The 25,547-nt window shown below is 40.8% G+C and overlaps 1 protein-coding gene across 8 annotated transcripts in view; it reads left to right on the forward strand.

Annotated features, from left to right (window-relative positions):
• PRKAG2 (protein kinase AMP-activated non-catalytic subunit gamma 2) overlaps positions 1-23,583 on the forward strand; it is a 323,078-nt gene extending 299,495 nt beyond the window's left edge. For all 8 annotated transcript variants that reach the window (XM_033193595.1, XM_033193594.1, XM_033193596.1 and 5 more), the window contains 10 exons: positions 1,298-1,379; positions 2,798-2,856; positions 5,371-5,416; positions 9,814-9,868; positions 11,188-11,314; positions 14,147-14,312; positions 14,643-14,680; positions 15,817-15,963; positions 19,082-19,175; positions 22,479-23,583. In XM_033193595.1, the coding sequence (XP_033049486.1) occupies positions 1,298-1,379; positions 2,798-2,856; positions 5,371-5,416; positions 9,814-9,868; positions 11,188-11,314; positions 14,147-14,312; positions 14,643-14,680; positions 15,817-15,963; positions 19,082-19,175; positions 22,479-22,510 (846 nt within the window). In that variant the 3' untranslated portion in view covers positions 22,511-23,583. The remainder of the gene's footprint in view (positions 1-1,297; positions 1,380-2,797; positions 2,857-5,370; positions 5,417-9,813; positions 9,869-11,187; positions 11,315-14,146; positions 14,313-14,642; positions 14,681-15,816; positions 15,964-19,081; positions 19,176-22,478) is intronic.
• Positions 23,584-25,547: the final 1,964 nt, after the last annotated feature.

A 25,547-nucleotide genomic window follows, 5' to 3' on the forward strand; every position in this document is an offset into this window, starting at 1 on the left:
TTTTTTAAAGAAACAGTTTACCATCCCAGCTTCTTAATATATCAGTTTAATTTTTTTTTTGCCCATTTCTCATTGTTTCCATTTAAAGACGTTATTTTTATAAGTATCATAATGTATAATTTTACAGTTATATTTTTATTGTCATTGACCTTTCTTGATATAGTTATGAAAACATCATAATTATGTTAATTATTTGATTTTTTTCTCATTGGTATGCTAGCACTTGATATGTTTTCTTTTGTTTGGGAGGTGGATTTTTTTTCAGTTTTCAAGATTAGAAGTAATGTCACATGGAACATTGTTGATTCAGGAATCCCACTCCTAAAATAATTCAAAGAGAAAAAGCTGTTGCACAAGCAATATGAATACTTTTGGGATTCTTGACACAAGCTGTGTTAGAAAAAATATTTTCTCAATGTTCAGTGCCACCAGTGGTTTTATAGTAGCCCTTGTATTAGGAGCTACAACTTTAAAATATTGGCTTATTTAGCATCTACAAATGATACTTTGTTTTAATTTGCATTTCTTGGGTTATTAATAAGGTTGGACATTTTCCCTGTACTTATTTGCTGTCTGAATTTACAGGATCATTTTCAGCACTGAGCTGAAAATTAATTAATAAAATTTTTATTTCAGGTAATTTTATACAATTTCAGTGTTTCAGATGAATTAATAACCACTTATAAGAGATATTAGACCCTGAAGTTTAATTCTTTTGTATGGTTTTAATTATATAAAGTATCTATGCAGACAAGAGTCTTCAGATACAATAAGAAAAAAATGGAAGTTAATTGCATTATTTCAGTTTCAAAAAATAGTTTCTAATCCCTGTATGCCTTTAGGTGTAATGTTAGTAAATTCCGTTATTTTTAGCTTATTAAACTTACAAAACTTACTGTGGAAGATAACTGGTAAGACTTGGTCAAATGTGTTAGTTAAGGGTATTTTTCTGGCCAGGTGCGGTGGTTCACGCCTGTAATCCCAGCACTTTGGGAGGCCAAGGTGGGTGGATTACTTGAGGTCATGAGTTCGAGACGAGCCTGGCCAACATGGTGAAACCCTGTTTCTACCAAAAATACAAAAGTTAGCCAGGCATGGTGGTGCATGCCTGTAATCCCAGCTACTCGGGAGCCTGAGGTGAGAGATTTGATTAAACCCAGGAAGCAGAGGTTACTGTGAGCCAAGATCGTGCTAGTGTACTCCAGCCTGGGCAACAGTGTGAAACCTTGTCTAAAAAAAAAGATATTTTTCTTCCTGGACTTTGAAAGTGTGTTTTGTTTCTCCTCTTCTTCTTCAGGTTAAAAAGGCCTTCTTTGCTTTGGTAGCCAACGGTGTCCGAGCAGCGCCACTGTGGGAGAGTAAAAAGCAAAGTTTTGTAGGTAAGCAATGTGGGCCTGAGGAAAACCGAAAATGGAAACCTTGAAAGCAGAAAGCCTGAAGTATTTTAATAGATGCCAGTTTGGAATTCAACCTAGTAAACATGTTTCCAAGTTAAAGAACTTTCTTGCTGGCAGGGTGCAGTGGCCCATGCCTATAATCTCAGCACTTTGGGAGGCCAAGGCAGGGAGATCGCTTGAGCCCAGCAGTTCAAGGCCAGCCTGGGCAACATAGCAAGACCTCACCTCTACAAAAACATACAAAAATTAGCTACTCAGGAGGCCGAGGTGGGAGGATCACTTGAGCCCAGGAGGTCGAGGCCATGATCACTGCACTGTACTCCAGCCTGGGTGACGGAACAAGACCCTGTCAAAAAACAACAACAACAAACACACACACACACACACAAATCCTTGCTTTTACGTACTGGGTAAGAAGGTGGAACTGCTAGTAAGGTCCAAACACGGTTGTCCTTTTTTTCTTTGCTTCCTCATTGAGAATACACACTGTTGTAATTTTTATGGAGCTTTTGTTGTTGTTGAATTTCTTTTAATTTAGCAACTTTTTAGCTCTCTGAAGAGCTTATATGTCTTTACCAGCCCAACGAACAAACCCCGCGTAGGACGCCACAGTCAGATGTGAGCCAGCCGCCCCACTTTGGGCCGTACATGGCATACAGCATCCCTGGGCCTCACACTCATCTCGCTGGTGCACACCTTTTTGGCAGGGCAAATTAGATGCTGTAAACATGACTGATGTCTCTGCCAGACCATTGTTATACTATTAAAACTGTTGTGTAACTTACAGCTATCTAAATGCCATCGTTACTTATCCTATGAATCACAGCAGACAATGCCATTGTCTCTCTTAGTATTCTTCACATGATTTTGAAATGATTGCCTGCTTCTAGGTTTTAATTTCATCAGGGAGGAAGTTCATGTCTTTTTCATCCCTGTCATCCTGGTGTCTAGCACATCAAAAGCACTCAGTAGATGGCACCTGTTTGTTAAAACCATTGTGTTTAGAACACTTCTTGGGAAACAATCCAAGTACCCAGAATTGTCACGTTTCTAAAGCTTATGGAATACTTTATCTTAAAGTATTTTAAATTATTTACATGTAACTGCAATTCTTTTTTCAAATTTATATCAATTAATAAGTTTTCTCTCATCAATTTCCAAATTCTGTGGTTAGTTCCCTAGTACTTACTGTCAGGTTTAATTTCAGCTAAATTTGTATATCCAGTTTGGTATGCACAATTAACACATCAATAGTTTTAAATAATATATTAAACTCTGCTTGATATCTTCAAAATGTATTTTATAAGCTCTTCTAGTATATATTCTAAGCTCACTTGTCATTTGGAATTTTTTAAAATGTTTTCATAGCTTTGTTTTTAACATATAATTCTTTGTTCCAGGAATGCTAACAATTACAGATTTCATAAATATACTACATAGATACTATAAATCGCCTATGGTAAGTGGCACCAGTTCCTATGTCAGTAGTTGGAGCTGTACATATCTATGTATGTGTATAGGTATATGTGTGTATTTTAAGATTTTTAATGTTTTCAGTGTTTTCTTTTTTGGTATGGAGTGCTGGTGGTGGTTGATTTTCCAAATATATATAACGTGCAGGGAACTTCAGTATAAAACTATCTTTACCGTAAGTCATATATATGAAACTCAGAGAAGGGATTCTCAGGAAAAATAAAAGGAAATAGATTCTTTATTCAGCTTTCAGAATTCCTCGGCTTAGCAGAATTCTATTTATTAGCTAGACGTTCTGTACGTTTTGCTTATCTCTACAGGCCTGTTGATGTGGTAGAGCTTAATTCCGTTATCCCAGCAATTGCAGAACAAGAATTCTATGTACTTTGTGATTTTAAAGAAGAAAAAATGAGTCATTAAAATGAAATTCAGTTTTGACATTTTCCTGCTAATTAGGAAAAGACAGCTACTGGCTAATTTTAGTAGCAGAACTCTCTGGTCCCTGGTACAGTGGTTCTGGAAGAGCGTAGCTTCAAAACCGCTTTTGTCCTTCATCTAACTTGGTGGTATCTGAGATTCGGCCTGCTTGGTTTTGTGTTTTTAGTTTCTGTTTGTTTGTTCATGAGGGTGGGGGGAAGGACAGAATTGCATACTCTATTTAACTGGCCCTATTTGGGGTGCTTAAAAGGTATAAGTTAATTCAATTAATACTGCTTTATGCATAATGCTCAGTATTATCCAATTTAAATTCTTACATAAAATACAAAAATGAGTTTCTTCATAAAACATATTCTTGCCGGGCACAGTGGCTCATGCCTATAATCCCAACACTTTGGGAGGCCGAGGCCAGTGGATCACTTGAGGTCAGGAGTTTGAGATCAACCTGGCCAACATAGTGAAACCCTGTCTCTACTAAAAATACAAAAATTAGCTGGGTGTGGCAGCGGGCACCTGTAATCCCAGCTATTCAGGAGGCTGAGGCACAAGAATCACTTGAACCCTGGAGGTGGAGGTTGCAGCGAGCCAAGATCGTGCCCACTGCACTCCAGCCTGGACGACGGAGTGACACTACGTCTCCGAAAAACAAAACAAAACAAAAAACCATACTCTTAGGAAGTTTTACTGAAGATTTTGTAAATATCTTGTATTTATTTCCCATGAAATCTATTATTTCTTAAATATTACCAATGCAAGTGAATACTGGCTTTCCTTATAATGGTCATACCTCTGCTTTTGAACTAGCAAAATCAGCACAAGTATGATTTTTGAATAGATAGATTTCTATGACATGCATCAAATCCCATATAAGAAATCTCAGCAGTAGATTATGATATCAAAAATGCAAAAAAGCAGTTATATCTAAATATGCAGCCCAAAGTTTTTCTAATATCTGTAGATACAGGCCAGGCATGGCTCACGCCTATATTCCCAGTACTTTGGAAAGCCAAGAAGAGTGGATCACTTGAGCCCAGGAGTTTGAGACCAGTGGGGCAACATGGTGAAACCCCATCTCTACAAAACACACACAGACACACACACGCAAAAATTAGCTAGGCATGGTGGTGTGCATCTGTAGTCCAAGCTACTCAGGAGGCTGAGTTGAGAGGATTACTTAAGCCTGGGAGGTTGAGACTGCAGTAAGTCATGATCACACTTGTGTACTCCAGCCCGGGTGACAGAGTGAGACTGGGTGACAGAGTAAGACTTTGTCTCAAAAAAAAAAAAAAAAGGCCAGGCGCGGTGGCTAACGCCTGTAATCCCAGCACTCTGGGAGGCCAAGACGGGTGGATCATGAGGTCAGAAGATCGAGACCATCCTGGCTAACACAGTGAAACCCCGTCTCTACTAAAAATACAAAAATTAGCTGGGTGTGGTGGCGGGCGCCTGTAGTCCCAGCTACTCGGGAGGCTGAGGCAGGAGAATGGCGTGAACCCGGGAGGCAGAGCTTGCAGTGAGTGGAGATCGCACCACTGCACTCCAGCCTGGGTGACAGAGCAAGACTCCATCTCAAAAAAAAGAAAAACTTGCAGATACATTTTTTTCTCTATATCTCACCTCATTTTCTTTCTTTCTTTTTTTTTTTTTTTTTTTTTTTTTGAGAGAGAGTCTCATTCTGTTGCCCAGGCTGGAATGCAGTGGTGCCATCTCGGCTCACTGCAACCTCTGCCTCCTGGGTTCAAGCAATTCTCCTGCCTCAGCCTCCCGAGTAGCTGGGACTCTAGACACCCACCACTGTGCCTGGCTAATTTTTGTATTTTTAGTACAGATGAGGTCTCACCATGTTGACCAGGCTGGTCTCGAACTCCTGACCTCAGGTGATCTGCCCACCTTGGTCTCCCAAAGTGCTAAGATTACAGGCGTGAGCAGCCGTACCTGGCCACCTCATTTTCTAATTGTGAATAGAAAATGCTATTATGAAAGCTATGTTTTGTTTCATTTTCCAAATATTTTTTCTATGTTGTATATATATATTTATAAATAAGAATTTTTTTATTTGCAGGTACAGATTTATGAATTAGAGGAACATAAAATTGAAACCTGGAGGGGTAAGCACTATTGGACGTTTAAAATCTTTTAGTGTCAGGAAAGCTATGCTTAGTATGAAAAGTGTGTTTTAATTTTGCAGATCCTTTTCTCTCTGCTCCATAAAATGTTATTTTTTTTGAACATTTAAAAGTTGTTTTAATGATAATTTAAAAATTTTAAAAGTAAAAGATTTTACCTAAAAAAGACAAACGTGTCCTGATGGAATGGGGGTATGAGAGAGAGTTGAGACTGTAAAGTTATGGAGAAAAGAACAAAATGAACAAAGACCAGGGAGTAACACTCTTTAAGCACTTTCAAACCAGAAGACGTGGTTAAACGGAGCCATGAAAAACACGATTTCTCCTGGTTTTCTGCATTTAGTTGATCTAATGTACTTTGTATTCAATTGCTGTTACATTATAGTACAAAAAAGTAAAATGGTATGAACTTGATTTATTAATAAAACTTCCTTTTTTTTTTTTTTTTTTTTGAGACAGAGTTTCACTCTTGTAGCCCAGGCTGGAGGGCAGTCGCGCGATCTCGGCTCACTGCAACCTCCTCCTCCTGAGTTCAAGTGATTCTCCTGCCTCACACTTCCAAGTGGCTGGGATTACAGGTGCTTGCCACCATGCCTGGCTAATATTTGTATTTTTAGTAGAGATGGTGTTTCACCATCTTGGCCAGGCTGGTCTTGAACTCCTGACCTCAGGTGACCCACCTGCCTCAGCCTTCCAAAGCGCTGGGATTACAGGCATGTGCCACCCAGCCATAATACAACTTCTTTGATGTGCTGACATTATTCTCCATTGAGAATCATAATTGTAGCAGGAAAGACTGCAGTGTGTGTGGTCATACATACTTTATATGTATATATACACTTTAAGTTCTAGGGTACATGTGCACAACGTGCAGGTTTGTTACATATGTATACATGTGCCACGTTGGTGTGCTGCACCCACTAATTCGTCATTTACATTAGGTATATCTCCTAATGCTATTCCTCCCCCCCTCCCTTCCCCCCACCCCACAAGAGGCCCTAGTGTGTGATGTTCCCCTTCCTGTGTCCAAGTGTTCTCATTGTTCAGTTCCCACCTATGAGTGAGAATGTGCGGTGTTTGGTTTTTTATCCTTGCAATAGTTTGCTGAGAATGATGGTTTCCAGCTTCATCCACGTCCCTACAAAGAACATGAACCTATCCCTTTTTTATGGCTGCATAGTATTCCATGATGTATATGTGCCACATTTTCTTAATCCAGTCTATCATTGATGGACATTTGGGTTGATTCCAAGTCTTTGCTATTGTGAATAGTGCCGCAATAAACATACGTGTGCATGTGTCTTTCTAGCAGCATGATTTATAATCCTTTGGGTATATACCCAGTAATGGGATGGTTGGGTCAAATGGTATTTCTAGTTCTAGATCCTTGAGGAATCACCACACTGTCTTCCACAATGGTTGAACTAGTTTACAGCCCCATCAGCAGTGTAAAAGTGTTCCTGTTTCTCCACATCCTCTCCAGCACCTGTTGTTTCCTGACGTTTTAATGATCGCCATTCTAACCGCCATGAGATGGTATCTCATTGTGGTTTTGATTTGCATTTTTCTGATGGCTAGTGAAAGAGGACACAAACAAATGGAAGAACATTCCATGCTTACGGATAGGAAGAATCAATATTGTGAAAATGGCCATACTGCGCAAGGTAATTTATAGATTCAGTGCCATCCCCATCAAACTACCAATGACTTTCTTCACAGAATTGGAAAAAACTACTTTAAAGTTCATATGGAGCCAAAAAAGAGCCCACATTGCCAAGTCAATCCTAAGCCAAAAGAACAAAGCTGGAGGCATCATGCTATCTGACTTCAAACTATACCACAAGGCTACAGTAACCAAAACAGCATGGTACTGGTACCAAAACAGAGCTATAGACCAACAGAACAGAACAGAGTTCTCAGAAATAATACCACATATCTACAACCATCTGATCTTTGACTAACCTGACAAAAACAAGAAATGGGGAAAGGGTTCCCTATTTAATAAATGGTGCTGGGAAAACTGGCTAGCCATATGTAGAGAGCTGAAACTGGATCCCTGCCATACACCTTATACAAAAATTAATTCAAGATGAATTAAAGACTTAAATGTTAGACCTAAAACCATAAAAACCCTAGAAGAAAATCTAGGTAGTACCATTCAGGACATAGGTATGTGCAAAGACTTCATGACTAAAACACCAAAAGCAATGGCAACAAAAGCCAAAACTGACAAATGGGATCTAATTAAACTAAAGAGCTTCTGCACAGCAAAAGAAACTACCATCAGAGTGAACGGGCAACCTACAGAATGGGAAAAAATTTTTGCAATCTACTCATCTGACAAAGGGCTAATATCCAGAATCTACAAAGAACTCAAACAAATTTACAAGGAAAAAACAACCCCACCAAAAGTGGGCAAAGGATACAAACAGACACTTCTCAAAAGAAGACATTTATGCAGCCAACAGACACATGAAAAAATGCTCATCATCACTGGCCATCATAAAATGTTATTTAAAACATTCTCTTTATTTCTGTCTTAATCTTGTTAGTATGCTACTGTACTAAAGCTGAACAATACAAGTATTGTCCATTCTGTTTATAGACATGTATAGGACACCTACAACAGGCAGGGCCTTATCCTAGGGCCGGGAATGTGAAGATGAATGAGCTAACCAAGCTCCACCTCGCTGCCCACAGTGGGGCCGCCGTTCACTACTAAGTCCAACCCTCAGACATTTGCCTTGGTATTAAGAAATGCATCCGAGGCGTGCCTAACTTGAACCAAAGCAAGCATCTGTTCTTATTTAAACCTAATAATTGTTTCTTTACAAATTATGGAGAAACTTAGGACAAATGAACTCACACTAGATGGCTTGGAGCAAATAGCATGGAAGTAATTTGAAGACCATGTTCTTTTCTTTGTCACATTGACATTCACCCTATAAAATCATAATACTCTTTTCTGCCATGGAACCATTTCTTAAATTTGCATTTCATGATTGTGACGGTGGTGGTCTCACTGAGACTTGTCATGGTGGGTTGGTGGAGAGGACCGGGGGTAGGAATCAAGGCAGAGCCAGTCTGCAGGGTGCTCAAGGAAACACTGGTAGAAATGGAGGGACCAACTACAGGAACATTTTGAATTCAAAATTGAAGAGTTTGGTTCTGTGTTTCCCATAATATGCTTGATAGGAGAAGCAAGCTTTGTAACTGGCTGTGAAATCAGAACTCTTCTTGGAGTTCTCTTACACCCCAGGGGCCTTTTCAAATCCATGTGATTTAGAAGTTTCACTGAGTGATGGATTTGGTTTATTACGGCTTTGTCAAACCAAGCTAAACAAATTTGTCATGGGATCTGTACGGCCTGTTGTATAGAGATTGTATAACACCAAGATAGATACTTCTTATCCAGTTCTACTGTACAAGTACTGTTAGACCAAGGTTTAAGTATATTTACATTTTGACATTACATAGTATTTGGTAGTAATAATAATGCCAAAATCTTCTTAAACACCTTCTGTATAGAAACCTTGGTAAAGCAAGGCCGGGCGTGGTGGCTCACACCTGTAATCCCAGCACTTTGGGAGGCCGAAGTAGGTGGATCACTTGAGGTCGGGAGTGCGAGACCAGCCTCGCCAACATCGTGAAACCCCCTCTCTACTAAAAATACAAAACAAATTAGCCAGGTGTAGTGACGTGCACCTTTAGTCCCGGCTACTTGGGAGGCTGAGGTGGGAGAATCGCTTGAACCTGGGAGGCAGAGATTGCAGTGAACCCAGATCATGTCACTGCACTTCAGCCTGAGCGACAGAGTGAGACTCTGTCTCAGAAAAAAAAAAGAAACTTTGGAAAAGCAAATTAATTGCAGTTGATATCTTTAGAAAAAAAGTTTTTATATGCTGGAAAGGTGCCCACAATGCAGTAGGTTTTGAGCATTAATTTGGTATCATACTTAAGAATATTTAACGAACAAAGTTTGTTATAACTGATTTTCTCTTATAACTTACGGAAATTAGTTTTTTTTAATTTCATCATTGCTTCATTTCTTGAGAGTAATATGAGCCGGATAGCATTCTGGTGGCCTCTGCTGGCACTGCTCTTTTATCAGATTTCTTCTCTCCTGGTTTTAGGAACCCCTGCTGTCAAATGGCTTTTAATATTTCATTTTTCTTCAAATGCAACATCCTGGAAACAGTTTGGCAGTTGTTTAAAATAGCCATAACTGTCATTAATGCAGGAGTTTTAGGCAAATTAAATTTCTTTTTATTTGTTTTTAATCCTTCTATTAACTGTAAACTGAAGGGTATTTGAATTTATGTAATAACTGCAAACAGCAAATGTGTTACTAACTTCATATTTTCTTTCTATAAATACAGAGCTTTATTTACAAGAAACATTTAAGCCTTTAGTGAATATATCTCCAGATGCAAGGTAAACTTTTTTTTCCTTTGAAAACATTGATTCAGATGTATGTGTTTTATCACCATGATAGAAAGAAAGAAAGAACAAACATGTTGTTCATTCTAAACAGGGCCCATGGCCTCCTTCGTTCCAACTACACCGTATGCATTCAGTAAACCTAGCAGCACTAGAAAAATCACAGCCACTGCTGTTGCTAAGGATGGATAATGGGCTAGTAATAGGGTCATACTGAACCATCATGAAGATCTCGGCCAATCTGGGGGGGGGGTGTTGAAATTGCAGATTCTTGAGCTTTTACCCCTGACCTGCTCCATCAGGATAGGGCCCGGGAATATGCGTTTAAACAACTCCCGTGGCAATTCAGCTCCACACTAGTGTTTAAACATCAGTGTATGTGAGATGTCGGTTCAGATGGGTTAGAGCGTGAGCTGCCTTCTGTGTAGTCATCTGGCCCATCCTTTTTTATTCTGGTTTGGCTGTGATACATTTCCACATTTGTGTAAAAGCATCTTTCAAACTCAAATCCAGTACAGAGAAAGATTAACGCATTTACTTTCATTTTATTTACAAGTCCTAACAAAAAGATGTAACAACCTTCTTACTGGCAGTCCCAGGAAAGGCACCAAGTAGAACAGAAGTGTTGGCCCTACAATATCTACTAGCCAGGCCGGCCCAGGGTAGAGCCAGTTTGCCCACTCACCAATGCAGGGGGCTTGCTGCTACAGCCTTTGCTCCCTTGCTAATATGATGCATCTGTTTGCTTTTCTAAGGCTTTAGGTTATATTGTCTTTCAAATAAAATCACTAAATACACTCTTTAAAAAAACTCCTCTTCCTGGCTGGGTGCAAGGGCTCATGCCTGTAATCCCAGCACTATGGGAGGCCGTGGTCGGTGGATTGCTTGGGCTCAGGAGTTCGAGAGCAGCCTGTGCAACACGGCAAAACCCCATGTCTACAAAAAATAAAGGTGGAGCATGCCAGTGGTCCCAGCTACTCCAGAGGCTGAGGTGGGAGGATCACCTGAACCCGGGAGGTCAAGGCTGCAGTGAGCCATGACAGCAGGCAACAGAGCAAGACCCTGTCTCAAAAAAACAAACCAAAAAAAAAATCTCCTCTTCTAGAGATTTGTAGCTTGCACTTGTATTTGAGATATGTTAACATAGATTGTGAAAAATGAAAAATTTGCTGAGATCTCTAATTTAAAACTCTTCCAAAACACTGTAATTATTGTAATGATAGAAACACTGGAAGTGCTTTAAGGCAGGAGTAGTCCAAATGTTCTGATTTGTATTGAAAGCCTCCTAACAACTTTAATGACTTTTCCCACAGCCTCTTCGATGCTGTATACTCCTTGATCAAAAATAAAATCCACAGATTGCCAGTTATTGACCCTATCAGTGGGAATGCACTTTATATACTCACCCACAAAAGAATCCTCAAGTTCCTCCAGCTTTTTGTAAGTTGTTTTTAGCGTTTCTAAAGACATAATTGCATTTACTTATTAAATAATGTACTTCAAGTAAATTGGCTCCTGTTACCCTCAATAGAGGAAATTGTTAGTTTTGAGATCTCCCTTTCTAAACTTCAGTTTCTCAACTTACTACTATCTGAATTGTACTTTCTTAAAGTTGATTCCAATTTAAAGGCAATCACCTTTTAGTGCAAGTATCAAAATAACTTTAAAAACAAAACTCGGCATTCTCTCTTTAAATTAAACATTTATCACCAACATGGGGAAAGAAGGCAATCTGCAAGTCAGTCGAATTAAGGACTGTTGTACAAGATAAATTGAACTAATATTTAGAGTAAAAATTGCTTTATGTTGCTTTTATTGGTGTCACAGTGTTAGAAACATGTTCCAAAAAAAATACTGTCCTCAAGATTATCTTATAATAAACTGCAGCAGTGATAGAAAAACCCAAAGCAAATAAAATTTTGACACAAGAATACCATGTTGGCCCAAATAAGGCCTGTATTACCTGCAGGTTTTCTCAGCTACTTGAAACGAGCTGCCTTCATAGTCATCCAGAACTTGGAGCCTGTTTGGTTGGAAACATTAAAAGAGACTCAGGAAGAACAGAGAGTTTATAAGAGGTTTTTTTATGTTTTCCTTTTAATTACACGTACGGAATTTGAGGTTATAAGTAATCAGTCAAATAGAACCAGTAGAAGGTCTTAGTGGTTCTAAAGAGGTAATTTGAAGAGTTGTTTTTTAAAGAATGTAACAGATATTAAAAATGTACTTCAAATTAGCTTTCCCATTTTCCTCCCCATGGCTTCACCTAAGGACCTAAAAAATAGCGTTCCGGTGCAGTGTGAAGGAGCTGAAGCCCCTGCCCTGGAGGCAGCTGGAGGGACCCCTTTTGCTTACAGAAGCACAGAGGGCTTAGTGATTGAGAGAAATACCTTGTCAATCAACCCAGTGTTATATTTTAATCATTTACATATATAAATAACTTATTTAACCATGCTATGCTAAGAAATAAGGTAGGGAAGAATAATTTACGAAAAACTAAAGTTTGAAGTTTAATAAAGGCGATAATCTAGGAAAAAAGGATTAGGGATGCATCCACATTATCATACCGTACATCTGGGAATGCAGCCGCGTTAGTAGTTGAAGTTTCATAGGAACAGAGGGAGCATGGAGTGGGAAGGATGTATTCAGGGCCCCCATGTGCCAGGCCCGCAACTCACTTAATCCTTAGAGTCATTTTTAAATAATATTAATCATGAGAGCTGATTACTGTATGTCCAACACTGTTCTAAGTACTTTACATAATCTCATCCTTGCTGCTACCCTATCAGGTAGGTATTTTTATTAATCCTATTTTATAGGGATGCAGCTGAGAGAGGTTAAGTAGCTTTGCCAAGGTTGCGTGGCTAGGGAGCGGTAGAGCCAGCATCCCCGCCAAGCGTTCCTCACTCCTGACGCTTTCCTCCATGCAGGGGCCGTGGGAGGGAGGTGTTTGCACACCTTGCATACACAGAACACCTGGCTGGGAAACCTGCCCCAAGTTACGTGGATATTAAGTGGTAGATTTCAAACCCAGGAGTCTCTCCGACTCCCAAGCCCAAACTATTTCTGCTAGTGTGCTGTTGCACAAGAGGGAGTCAAAGCGTGAGATCATTCTTTCGCAGAGCTGCTTTAGATTTTTATCTTCTATAAAAAGGAGAGGAAGTTGCCTCTGCCCAGTACTGCCTCATATTTGGGCCAATATGGTAATTAGAATCATGCTACCAGAATATTCAGCTAACTAAAGGTTTTCAGATAAAAATAGAGAACTTAAAGAAATTTCAGAGCCTGTTTTTTACTGAATTATGAGATCATTTTCTGAGAAAAAAAAAAGGAGCATTTTCCTTCAAGACATTTGAAAATTAGCCTAAGCATGTAGTATGCAACAGGGGATTAGCTGTATTGACACGGACTAGATGACCTAATAGGTCTTTCTTTTTTTTTCTCTAAATTTCTAGGAGTCTCATGATTTGAATGTTGATGAACTCTTTGACTTGAACATTTTGTTTCTTCTAATTGTTCATCTTTTCCTGATAATTATAAGGTACACCAGGAGGATGGAATCAACTATACCCTTTATAAAAGGTGGATTTTTGAAACCATAGACCTTATTTTGTTATACTCAAACATGATCCTAGACTTTTCTCTCCTGCCATATCCCTCCTCCTTTAAAACAGCCCCCAAAAAGAAAAGTTAATTTTTAAAGATTCTTTTAATTCTGTTCAGCTGGCTTCTTTGTTCCTAGTAGATAAAAATTGGAGCTCTCCAAGGAGAATTCAGGATGTAGAGGCGGGTGGCGTGAGGACTAGCTTAGCAGTGGCTCAGACAGCTGCTGTCAAATGCTTTGGGTTTGGAAATGTGCGGGTTCTTAATAAATATTACTTAATCCTGACAGCAGGACCAGAAATTTAACATGAACAATAAAGAATAAAGGATTCAATTCTTGGTGGCTTACAGGTCTTAATATCCCAAATAGACCTGTTCTTCCCTGGTTCTATGCATGTTTTTAGTGAGTGAAGGAGAGATGGAAAAATGTTACAGTGTTCATGCTTTGCAAGAGTTTGTGAGTGGTTAAATATAAGCATAGACATGCAGACTGGTTCAAACAAAAGATACAGTTCTTTGTAATTTCTCATGTGAATTCAGGCATCCAGGTAGACTTAGAAAAAACTAACTTGAATTTGTTGAACATACTTTTTCATTCAAATCTGGACATTTGAACATGAAAAGGGTGTGTTCTGAGTCTAGAGCATTTGCGCTTATCTTCCTGTTTAGATGTCTGATATGCCAAAGCCTGCCTTCATGAAGCAGAACCTGGATGAGCTTGGAATAGGGACATACCACAACATTGCCTTCATACATCCAGACACTCCCATCATTAAAGCCTTGAACATATTTGTGGAAAGACGAATATCAGCTCTGCCTGTTGTGGATGAGTCAGGTTTGTGTGTTTGGCGCTGACAGACAGAAATAATTGTTTATCTCAGGGTGCAATTATTGTGAGATGACCTGGCACAGGAGATACGTGGGGAAAACGAAAACTTGGATATGGTGAATAAATTCAGCACCAAGGGGCACAAAGGATCATACAAATGTTTAATTGGTTTATTTTCATATGTCCATTAAAATATGATTTTATATCTAAGTTTCCATTTAAAAATAGACAAGGTTATTTATCAGCGTTTAACTTTTAGTAGTTATGTCATTAAAACTGATTTTAAATGAGTTTCTTTTTTAAGACATTTTTCTAACATATATTTTTCATTTTTAGGAAAAGTTGTAGATATTTATTCCAAATTTGATGTAATTGTAAGTATTTTAATTTTGTTCGATCTGTCACCTAGAATGCATTTTAAACATTCATGTAATGTGTTTTTATGTTTTTCTTTTGTTTCTTAATTTAATAATTTCTAACCTTTTGGGGTGTGAGGATATTATCAGAATTTTATAGACCTTCTATAGTAATCGTACTTTTAATATGCATTGGTTTAGCAATTAGTTATATATTAGCAGCATTTTATAATTCCTCGTCTTTACAATACATATTTTATGTATTTTATGTGCATATTTTATGCACTGCTGTGTGTGTATGTATTTTCAATGTTCTTGTTTCCCAGAAGGAGGCCTGATTTACTCGCCCTAGGCCTAGTGCACACGTGGACTCATGACTCCTTTGTCGGGCACATCCCATTGCTTACTGATTGGGAGCCACTGTTCTAAAGAAGAAAAGGGGACTGACACTTCATAGCCCCAAACATGCATGCCGTTTTTTGCCACAATGCTGACCGCACATTGAACATTCTTTTGCAGCCGTCTCAAACCCTTTGCTTCACACTATTCTGTTATGTTAAACATAATAGTCACCGAGAAATATGCTGATGGGCATTTTGGTTGAGTGGGACCCACTAAAATGAATGAGAGCCCCATGCAGCCATTTGGATCCATGGGGCTCGTCAAGCCTGTTCTTCCTCCATGGTTGCTTGATCCCCCTGAGCCCCCCGAATTCTTCCCAGCAGAAACCTTGTTTCCCCAGGGAGCTCATTGAGAAGGTCCATTGCTGCAGCATCTCCAGTCCTGTGGCACTCACCACCCTTTACAGGTGTCAGCCCACCTTGCCAGAGATTTTATCCGTGCATGGTAGAGAGCATTAGAGGGTAAAAATGGGGGGCAATCTTTGGCAGGATATGCTATCAAAGTTTAACAATGTTGCTTCGTCAGGAAGGTAGACCTCGTAACATGATGATCTTTAACTGTGATTGATACATGGATGAAATAACAGTGCCAATGGTATGTTGTAAGCCAGAACGAGCGTCTGGTGTATGCAGGTACTACATGCAGATAAGCATGAAAGTGTTTAGAAATCAGGCTGTCCTAAGCTCACTAATTTTGGTCATTGAAGTGAACTGAAATGAAAGGATATCATTTATTCTCTTGCTTCATTACAGAATCTTGCTGCTGAGAAAACGTACAATAACCTAGATATCACAGTGACCCAGGCTCTTCAGCACCGTTCACAGTATTTTGAAGGTGTTGTGAAGTGCAATAAGCTGGAAATACTGGAGACCATTGTGGACAGAATAGTGAGAGCTGAGGTGAGACGGCTTTCCCAGTCCTGCTCCCCCGAAGGCCACTGCAACAAGTCCCCAGTAGTGAATGGTGCCTCCGGAAGCCTGACTCTCAGGAAGGGCCCAGCGAGGCAGCCTCCAAGTTCAGTCGGATGGGATTCTCTCCTGTCCCAGAACCTGGCACACTAGTGGCACATAGGCAATCTCTAAAGATTTGTTGAATTGAATTGAAGAGTCATGATATCATAGCTGAATCAAATAAACTGGTAAGATACATTCATAGTTTAAACTATATAGGTTTGACAGCCTGGACAACATAAGAAGACCTTGTCTCTACTAAAAATAAAAATAAATTAGCCGGGCATGGTGGCTTGGACCTGTAGTCATAGCTAATAGGGAAGCTGAGGAAGGAGGATCACTTGAATCCAAGAGCTTGAGATTTCAGCGAGCCGTGGTGGTGCCACTGCACTCCAGTCTTGGCAACAGAGCCAGACCCTGTCTCTAAATAGATCTGTGTATCTATATCTATAGATACATTTTGTTTTGAGAAAACAAAAGTTGTCCCGGAAGCTTTAAGTTCCATTTGAGTATTTATGAATTCAAAATCTAAAGTGCGAAATGTATATTTTAACAAAGTGAATGATAAATCAATAAAACTTTTTTCTCTCTTCCCACCAGTATCTCTTTTTCCTCAATTAGATAAATAGCAAGTAATCTAGTAACTCCCAGGTTCCTGCACCTCAGCAGTCCGATTTCCTTAGACTTTAATGCTTATAGGATTTTAAAATATACTTTGTGTAACACTCTAAATAAAAGACTCCATCTAAAAAAAAATTCCTTCACAAGATGACTCCACACAGAAGGACCAAAAAAATAAGTTTTTAGCTTTAATGTAGCTAGGAGAAGGGTGTACAGTATCAGTGATGATTCCATTTATTTATATGACATAAATAGAGCACTAACTTTTAGGTACCTCCAACAAGGGACATACATAAGTTTGACTCAGCAGCAGATGACAAGAAAATATTTGGGAAGTCCTTTCAATCTGAAAGAACTAACTTGATTCTCTGGGTGAGATGGTTTCCCTTGACCTTCAGAGTTCAAGAGATAACTGTTTAATATCCACTATTGAATGTAACCAATAAAATGTATTCAGTGTAGAAGACAAATGTGAACTATCATTTTAATGTGTGATTATAGTTAGCAAATAATTGTGCTGTGTTATATCACAGGATTACTGATGAACCTAAAAGCTTTTTTAGAGAAACGTTTAAAAGAAATTTATGTTGACTGCCATGAGAAAGATGACCAAGCCATTATTATTATTATTTACCTAAAGCAAGCTATAACAGAAACATCACCAACACAGTATTATTTGAGACAAAATATAAAAACTGGATTTCCCCCTCTTCCTATCTCCTTTCTGTGTCCCTGTTTTCTACCAGGGTATCGCTGTTCAATACAGAGAGGGTCTCCCAGGGCACAGCTGGCACAGAGCTGCCTTGGCCCAAGTTCTGAAGCCCTTTTTTTTTTTTTTTGAGATGAAGTCTCACTCTGTTGCCCAGGCTGGAGTGCAATGGCGCAATCTTGGCTCACTGCAACCTCCACCTCCCAGATTCAAGCGATTCTCCTGCCTCAGCCTCCTGAGTAGCTGGGATTACAGGCATGCACCACCACGCCCGGCTAATTTTTGTATGTTGGTCAGGCTGGTCTCGAGCACCTGATCTTGTAATCTGCCCACCTCCGCCTCCCAAAGTGTTGGTATGACAGGCGTGAGCCACCGCGACCGGCCCAAGTTCCAACGTCTGTTTTTTTGGTTTTTTTTTTTTTGAGACACAGTCTCACTCTGTTGCCCAGGCTGGAGTGTGCAATGACACGATCTCAGCTCACTGCAACCTCCACCCCCCAGGTTCAAGCAATTCTCCTGCCTCAGCCTCCTGAGTAGCTGGGATTGCAGGCATGTACCACCATGCCCGGCTAATTTTTTTGTATTTTTAGTAGAGACTGGGTTTCACCATGTTTGGCTGGTCTTGAGCACCTGATCTTGTGATCTGCCCACCTCGGCCTCCCAAAGTGCTGTGATTACAGGCGTGAGCCACCGCTCCCAGCCGTTCTGAAGTTTTTAAGAGAATAGCGACGCTGCTCCCTTCCTGTGGATAAAATGCCTGTTACGGAAACATCGCAAAACACTCTACAGTCACTCATCAGAGATTTCAGAGTAGAAAACTAGAGATGAACGCAATCTATCCCACTTCATTATAGCTCGTTTATCCTCTTGAATGTGATTCTTAACATATGAACTTCACAGAGAAAAGACACTGCAGAAAATAAAACCCTTGTAAGAGCCACAACCTTGTTTCTTCATTTCCGTCATCATCTGGACTTCCTTCCCATGTATTCATAAGACAAGTACCTGATAGTTATTAGAAACTGACATACAACTTTTAGAAATTAAAACTGTTATGTTTAAGAGCATGTTATAGCTACATTGTGCTTCGTGTTTTGAGGTGTCTTTTCTATATTAATATTTTGAAAATTGAAAACTCAGCAGGGTATAGCTAGCTCTTTTTTCTTAAAAGTAATCAAGCAAATCAGCTTGAATTAGAGACAAATCAGTATCATTAGAGACGGTAGATAGATAGTTTTCCCCTCTTTCCTTCTCCTGCCTGTGTTCCTGTTTTCCACCAGGGCTGTGACTGTTGGGTATGGAGTGGGTCTTCCAAGTAATCAGACAGTAATACATTGAATATTAGAGCCCAGCGTCATCGTATGGGTCTGTCTGCTGCTACTTTCCCTCATTTATTCATTTATGGGATGTGTATGTGTGTGTGTTGCTTTTTTCGAGACAAGGTTTCACTCTGTCACCCAGACTGGAGTGCAGTGGTGTGATCTTGGCCCACTGCACCCTCCACTTCCCGGGCTCAAGCAATCCTCCCACCTCAGCCTCCCAAGTAACTGGGACCACAGGTGCGCACCAGCAGACCCAGCCGCTGTCTAATTTTTTAAAAGATGATGTCGCACTATGTTCCCCAGGCTGGAGGGATGTGTTTATCATATAAAAACATGACCTGACATTTTTTCCTAATGTCCATTTTAAACTTTTTTTAAATGTTAATTTTCACGTGTCCTGCTTTTCTCTTCGCAGGTCCATCGGCTGGTGGTGGTCAATGAAGCAGATAGTATCGTGGGTATTATTTCCCTGTCGGATATTCTGCAAGCCCTGATCCTCACACCAGCAGGTAAAATGCTGGTTTCTGAGCTTTGCCATCGGCATCTAGGAAGGGTGGGGGGCAGAACAGGAAGTGCAGCATGTAAACCATCATTTCTCCACCACCCACCTACAGATCAAGGCTTTGACTATATTACTTTGTAAACCGTTTTCGTTTTCTTTTCAGTTGGGAAGTTTAAGTGTTCTGCGTGAGTGAGGAAAGCGTATAGAACGTATTCTAAGTTAAGAGCATCCTATCAAGGTCCAGTGGCCCCTAAATGACTTGGGAGCCATTGCCATGTTCATCATAACCTTTTCCACTGAAAAGACCTCTTCAGTTGTGCTTTGTGGGAGAACTAGTGAAACATAGGAAACATAGAGCGAATGTCATTGGCTTCTACTGATAACTTCATCTTTCCTTAAAGAGAAAAAAAAAAAAACCTTATATTTTGAGTGGATAAAACAGAATACTTACACAAACTTTTATTCATGAATATTGTACAGAAATTACATTCACTTTCAAGTAGAGTGTGGTTCAACTCATTTTCTGACAGATTGACTTTGAGCAAGCCCCCAGGGTCTCAGACAGCGAGGAGCAAAGAGAGGAGGAGAGGGCTTTAGACAAGAGGAGCTGGCCTTCCTCTCATTTCACACACTCAGTAGTAAGAGGTGGGCTTCAGAGTTCTTAAAACCCCAGCCCTCCCTTCGCTCTTCCTCCTCTTCCCATCCCTGCACCTCCCCAGCCCAGTCAAATATGAACAACCCAGCCTTTGTCAGGGCCACATGGACCCAGTGTGGGAGCAAACAGCATGCCCTTTGAACTCTCAGAATCAAATATTAAATGGTGTGTGTGCTACAGTATTGATTTCTCTTTAGTTCAGAAATTTCAGCTAAGACTAGTTTCTACAGTCTGTAACCCAAAAATACCTACCCTAAAGGAATCTTCACCACCTGCAAGAAACATGTCTCATTCGCTAAATGAGAACACCAAGAGAAATTCCAGGACGGCAGTGATTTTTCAGAGGTGGTCCTCAGGCCAGGCGTCATCACCGCCACCTGGAATTTCTTAGGAAATGTTCACGTTGGGGCCCCGCCCCGAATCCACTGAATCAGAAACTCTAGAAATGGGGCCTGGTGCAGTCACTTGCAAACTTCAAGTGTTTGAAAGACCTGAATCTCACAGTACTCTTTATAATCATGAAATATTAAGAACTAAATGCATGTCAACGCCATAAAACTGGAAATAATCCAAATATCTTTGAAAAGAAGAATGGATAAATTGTGTCACATTCATTCGATGGAATACGACACAGCATTGAAAACGAACAGAGTGCAGCTGTGGAGGAATCTCACAGGCAACACTGAACAGAGGGAACCCGACTCACCCAGACCATCGTATTAAATTCATATAAATTTCCAAGCTGGCATAACTGCACAGCACATTCGTGCTCACTAGAAAAAGTCCTCTTTGGGCAGATTTATCCCCACAGGTATATAACTTAGCACCTTCAGAAAAAGCCCGTTTCCAGCCCTGGACCAAGGGACACAGTCTGCCCAGCAGGGTCAGGCTGAATGTCCGCTCTTGGCTGTCTCTGGACATTACAAAAAGAGTAAACAAGTTAAGTGATTCATCCTCTCTGTTTCTTGATATCTCAACCCATAAGAATGAGCCGGTTGTACTGGATGAGTTCAAATTTCCATCCAGATTTGGTATTTCAAAAATTCTAAGTCATTGCAATGCCCCTCCCATCCCTGCTGGCGCAGGGAGGAATCTATTTCCAGCTGGAATTTGGAATGTATGTTACCATAGAAATGGTGCCGTGAAGATGGGGGTAGCTGGATTGGAATTCCTTATGATGCAGTGTATACAACACGATTCGTTGAGGAAAATATTCCACATTACTAATAACTGGATTGCATGTGAACTTTTGGAGTGGGACGCCTGCATCTGATCAACAGTCGCTGACGTGCTTCCGTGTGCGGGAGACAGCCGGCTACAAGCAGTGAACGAGGAGGCCCCCACTGTGAGGCCATGTCCCAGCCGTCCCACCCGAGCACTGTCTGAACGTAAGCAAGTCACTTCACCTCCTTCAGCCTCAATTTCTTCAGTGGAGAAGGAGCGGGCTGATACAGGCCAGTCTCCCTCCTAGGATGCTATGAGAAAAGCTGAAAGCCGTGCATGAAAGCCATGTGTGTGCGATGAGCGCGGTGCCCAGGACCAGCACTGTTAGGTGGTTGTGCGTGGAAGAGTCAGTAAGAGGCAATTTGATGAAGCGTCTGCTGTTACTCGATTGAAAGGTACTAGTGGTGACTCTTTCCACTAGGCAATGGCCACCGTTCCCCATAGGGATGCTGGTTCAACACAATAACGTTTTCTCTTTTTCAGAAAGTTTTTAGCAATAGTTCATTGTCAAACTTAGACTGCCCGAAGGAACCTGTGTGTGCGTGCATCCAGTGCGTGGGCAGTCTGATGCTAGGAACTACGATGTTTTAGCCACATATTCTAATAGATTGCCGATGTCTTTCAGGGGTCTAGCATCTGGTGAAAAAATAGGAGAGAAACTCCTGTGATGAGAAAAATAGTAGCTCTCCTGCCAATCCACTGTGGAATGTCCTAGCCAGATACTTGTTAGGTGAAGTTATCCTTAGGAATACTATAAAGCTTTTATTTTATTTTATTTCATTTATTGTTTTACTTTGAGACGGAGTTTCACTCTTGTCACCCAGGCTGGAGTGCAATGGTATAGTCTCGGCTCACTGCAACCTCTGCCTCCGGATTCAAGCAATTCTCCTGCCTCAGCCTCTCAAGTAGCTAGGATTACAGGTGCCCACCACTACGCCCAGCTAATTTTTGTCTTTTTAGTAGAGACAGGGTTTCACCATGTTGACCAGGCTGGTCTTGAACTCCTGACCTCAGGTGATCCGCCCGCCTTGGCCTCCCAAAGTGCTGGGATTATAGATGTGAGCCACCGCGCCTGGCCTAAGCTTTTTTTAACACATATTTGTAAGTGTGCACAACTGAAATACTTCACACCTTCACTAAAACACACCTACATATATCTTAGTAAATTTTTTTAGGAGTGGAACTCTTTTTTTTTTTTTCCAAATTAAATCTAACATATTTAAAATGACAAGATGTTACATGGATCCAAGCTGCAGGAACGATTGGGTGGGAGATGGGAGCTTGGGCCACCTGCTCCTTCCCACGTTGCCCTCCTCTGAAGCCTCTGGATCATCCTCCTAAGGCACTGCCAGGCACAGGTAGAAACCCCTGGGGGAGAGAACCCTGCTATTACCATGAGCTTTGAAACTTTCATCTTCCATCCACTGACAGGTGCCAAACAAAAGGAGACGGAAACAGAGTGACCGCCATGAATGTAGACGCCCTAGGAGGAGAACTTGAACAAAGTTTCTGGGTCACGTTTTGCCTCATGAACACTGGCTGCACGTGGTTAAGAATGTATATCAGGGTTTAATGATGGGTATTTCTTCCAGTGATGTTGGAATTAAGCTTAAAAAAGAAAGAGGTTTATGTGCTTGAAGATTCAGGCTTGCATTAAAAGACTGTTTTCAGACCTTTGTCTGACGGGTTTTAAATGCTGTATGTCATTAAAGTGCACTGTGTCCTGAAGTTTTCATTATTTTTCATTTCAAAGAGTTCACTGGTATGGAACAGGTGGTGCGACATAAGGTGAGTGCGCGGCATGTTCAGATCACAGTGCCTTATGTCCAAATACAGCAATACGTCACCTCCGCAGCCGGGACGCGCGTGCGAAGCCACACCGAGCTTGAATGTGGAAGTCTTTGAACCTTTCACCAAATCAGTTTGTTTTCATTAGAGTTGTCAAAAAGTTGTCATTTGAATATAACTAATTACTTTAAAACTGTAATGACACTTTTACACGTAAGTGTTTTGTTCTGGGCTACCGTGTAAACGAGGCTGCTTTACCACAGCTTTATTTATTTTTACGTTCATGCCATTTTTTTACACATCTTTTGGTGGGGTAAACTTCACCACATCCATGAATAAACTCTCAGTTATTTTGAAATGGCAAATTTCTCATTATTTAAGTTTAGATCTGGAAAGGACATGACTTCTGAAACAGCCGCTGCTGGGTTTTCAAAGCTGAGGTCTCTCAAAATGTGTAGGAGACGTTGCCGTCAGGCAGGAGCCAAGTGCCGGGAAGATGTCTATTTTTTTCTTGTGTATTAAAATGTAAAATCATGATGTTTGTATGACTGCTGATGCGATGTTTTTGTAAATTTTATTGTGGCATATACAGTATCGTCATACAGTTGAAGAGAAACAATGTTTCCTAATGTAAGTGCTCTGAAAATGTTGACACTGTATATATATATATGAGGATAGTTTGGGGTTTTTTTTGTTTTGGGGTTTTTTTTTCAGATTGAAAAATTAAAATAAATCCTACTATCTACCATTTTGTTAAGTTATTTTAAATGCCTTGTATTTCAGCATTTATCAATTAAAATTCTACGTGCAGTTTTCCCTTAGCTATTTCTCCCCAAATAAAGAAGTACATGAATTTCATCTCTTTTCCGTTATCAGGAAAAAGAGTCAGGGTTTAATTCGTAAACTATCTCTTTCCACTGTTAAGTATGAATATATTTTTTTTTTTTTTTTGAGACAGAGTCTTGCTGTGTCGCCCAGGCTGGAGTGCAGTGGCACGATCTTGGCTCACTGCAACCTCTGCCTCCCGGGTTCCAGCGATTCTCCTGCCTTAGCCTCCCAAGCAGCTGGGATCACAGGTGTGTACCACCACGCCCAGCTAATTTTTTTTTTTTAATTGTATTTTTAGTAGAAATGGGGTTTCACCATGTTGTCCAGGCTGATCTCAAACTTCTGACTTCAGGCGATCCACCCGTCTCAGCCTCCCAGAGTGCTGGGATTACAGACATGAGGCACCGCACCCAGCCGAGTATGAATATGTTTAATTTAAAATTGCCACACACGGTTTTTGCATGTGTGCTAAGTTGTCAGTTTTTTCATTTCCTAGTAGGCCAAATATGAGAGAGACAGCAAATGTATATGTTTTCCCCACAGAAACGATAGTGGTTATGATTTAAGCTAATGGTAATATTTGGGAGAGAGGAAAAAGTCACAAAGTTGCCAAAACAACACAATTTTGAAACTCAAAGAATGTATCAATCTGTTCCTTGTTTGTGTGCCCAACACGAGTGTGTGTGCAGACTACATATCTATATACAAGTGATGTGGTACACACACAGGTCCAGCCATGGGCCGTGGACAGGTGCTTCAGTCAAGGACAGACTGCATATGCTACAGTGGCCCCACAAGATTATAACACCATCTTTTTACTGTACCTTTTCTATGTTTAGATGCACAAATACCACCGTGTTACAACTCTCTACAGTAACATGCTGTACAGTTTGGTAGCCTGGGAGCCATAGGCCATACCGTATAACCCAGGCGTGTAGTGGGCTGCACCATCTAGGTTTGTGCAAGTACACTCCATGATGTTCACACAAAGATGAAATCACCTAGGCCGGGCGCGGTGGTCACGCCCGTAATCCCAGCACTTTGGGAGGCCGAGGCAGGTGGATCACCTGAGGTCAGGAATTCGAGACCAGCCTGGCCAACATGGTGAAACCCCATCTCTACTAAAAATACAAAAATTAGGCAGGCATGGTGGTGGGCGCCTGTAATCCCAGCTACTTGGGAGGCTGAGGCAGGAGAATCGCTTGAACATGGGAAACAGAGGTTGCAATGAGCTGAGATCGCATCACTGCACTCCAGCCTGGGTGATGAGCTAGACTTCATCTAAAAAAAAAAAAAATGAAATCACCTAACAACACATTTCTCAGTGCATTCCCATGGGGAAGCAAAACTATGTGCATAGTTACACAGATGATGTGGCCTTTATCTAGATGTGTAGGTGACACAGCATGTTTTGTTTTAGAAAAGGGTTTTGGGCCAATAGAAAGGTCCTTGCGATTCCTATTCCCGCGAGGCTCGTTCAGCAGAGCTTGGTCTCCCTCAAGCCAACTTGTTCCCGGCTCCTGAGTGGCGCAGAGGCACCAGGCACAGCATGGCTCACCACAGGCCTCTTGCTGGGGCTTGGCCTTGAAGAATTCTCTTCCTGTTGTCAGACTACAACTAAGAAAGGCCTGTACCCTCTTCCAACGAAGGGCTGGCATTTGTGCCTCGCACATGGGGAAGACCTGGCTGTGGGGAGTGTGCTCCTCCTGCTCGGTGCCTTTGTAGGAATAAGGGAAAGTGGCCCTGAAAGAGGCCAAGCCTAGTTAAAGGCCACGCATTGGTAAATATGTATTGAAGGAGAGATTTGAAGGGAATACGTTTTAAGTAGTTCTAGATAGAGAAACCCTTGCTGGCTGACCCCCAGGTGTCTGCCCTGACCTCGTC

Source organism: Trachypithecus francoisi, unplaced genomic scaffold (genome assembly GCF_009764315.1).
Source record: "Trachypithecus francoisi isolate TF-2019V2 unplaced genomic scaffold, Tfra_2.0 Lachesis_group4, whole genome shotgun sequence".
NCBI lineage: Eukaryota > Metazoa > Chordata > Mammalia > Primates > Cercopithecidae > Trachypithecus > Trachypithecus francoisi.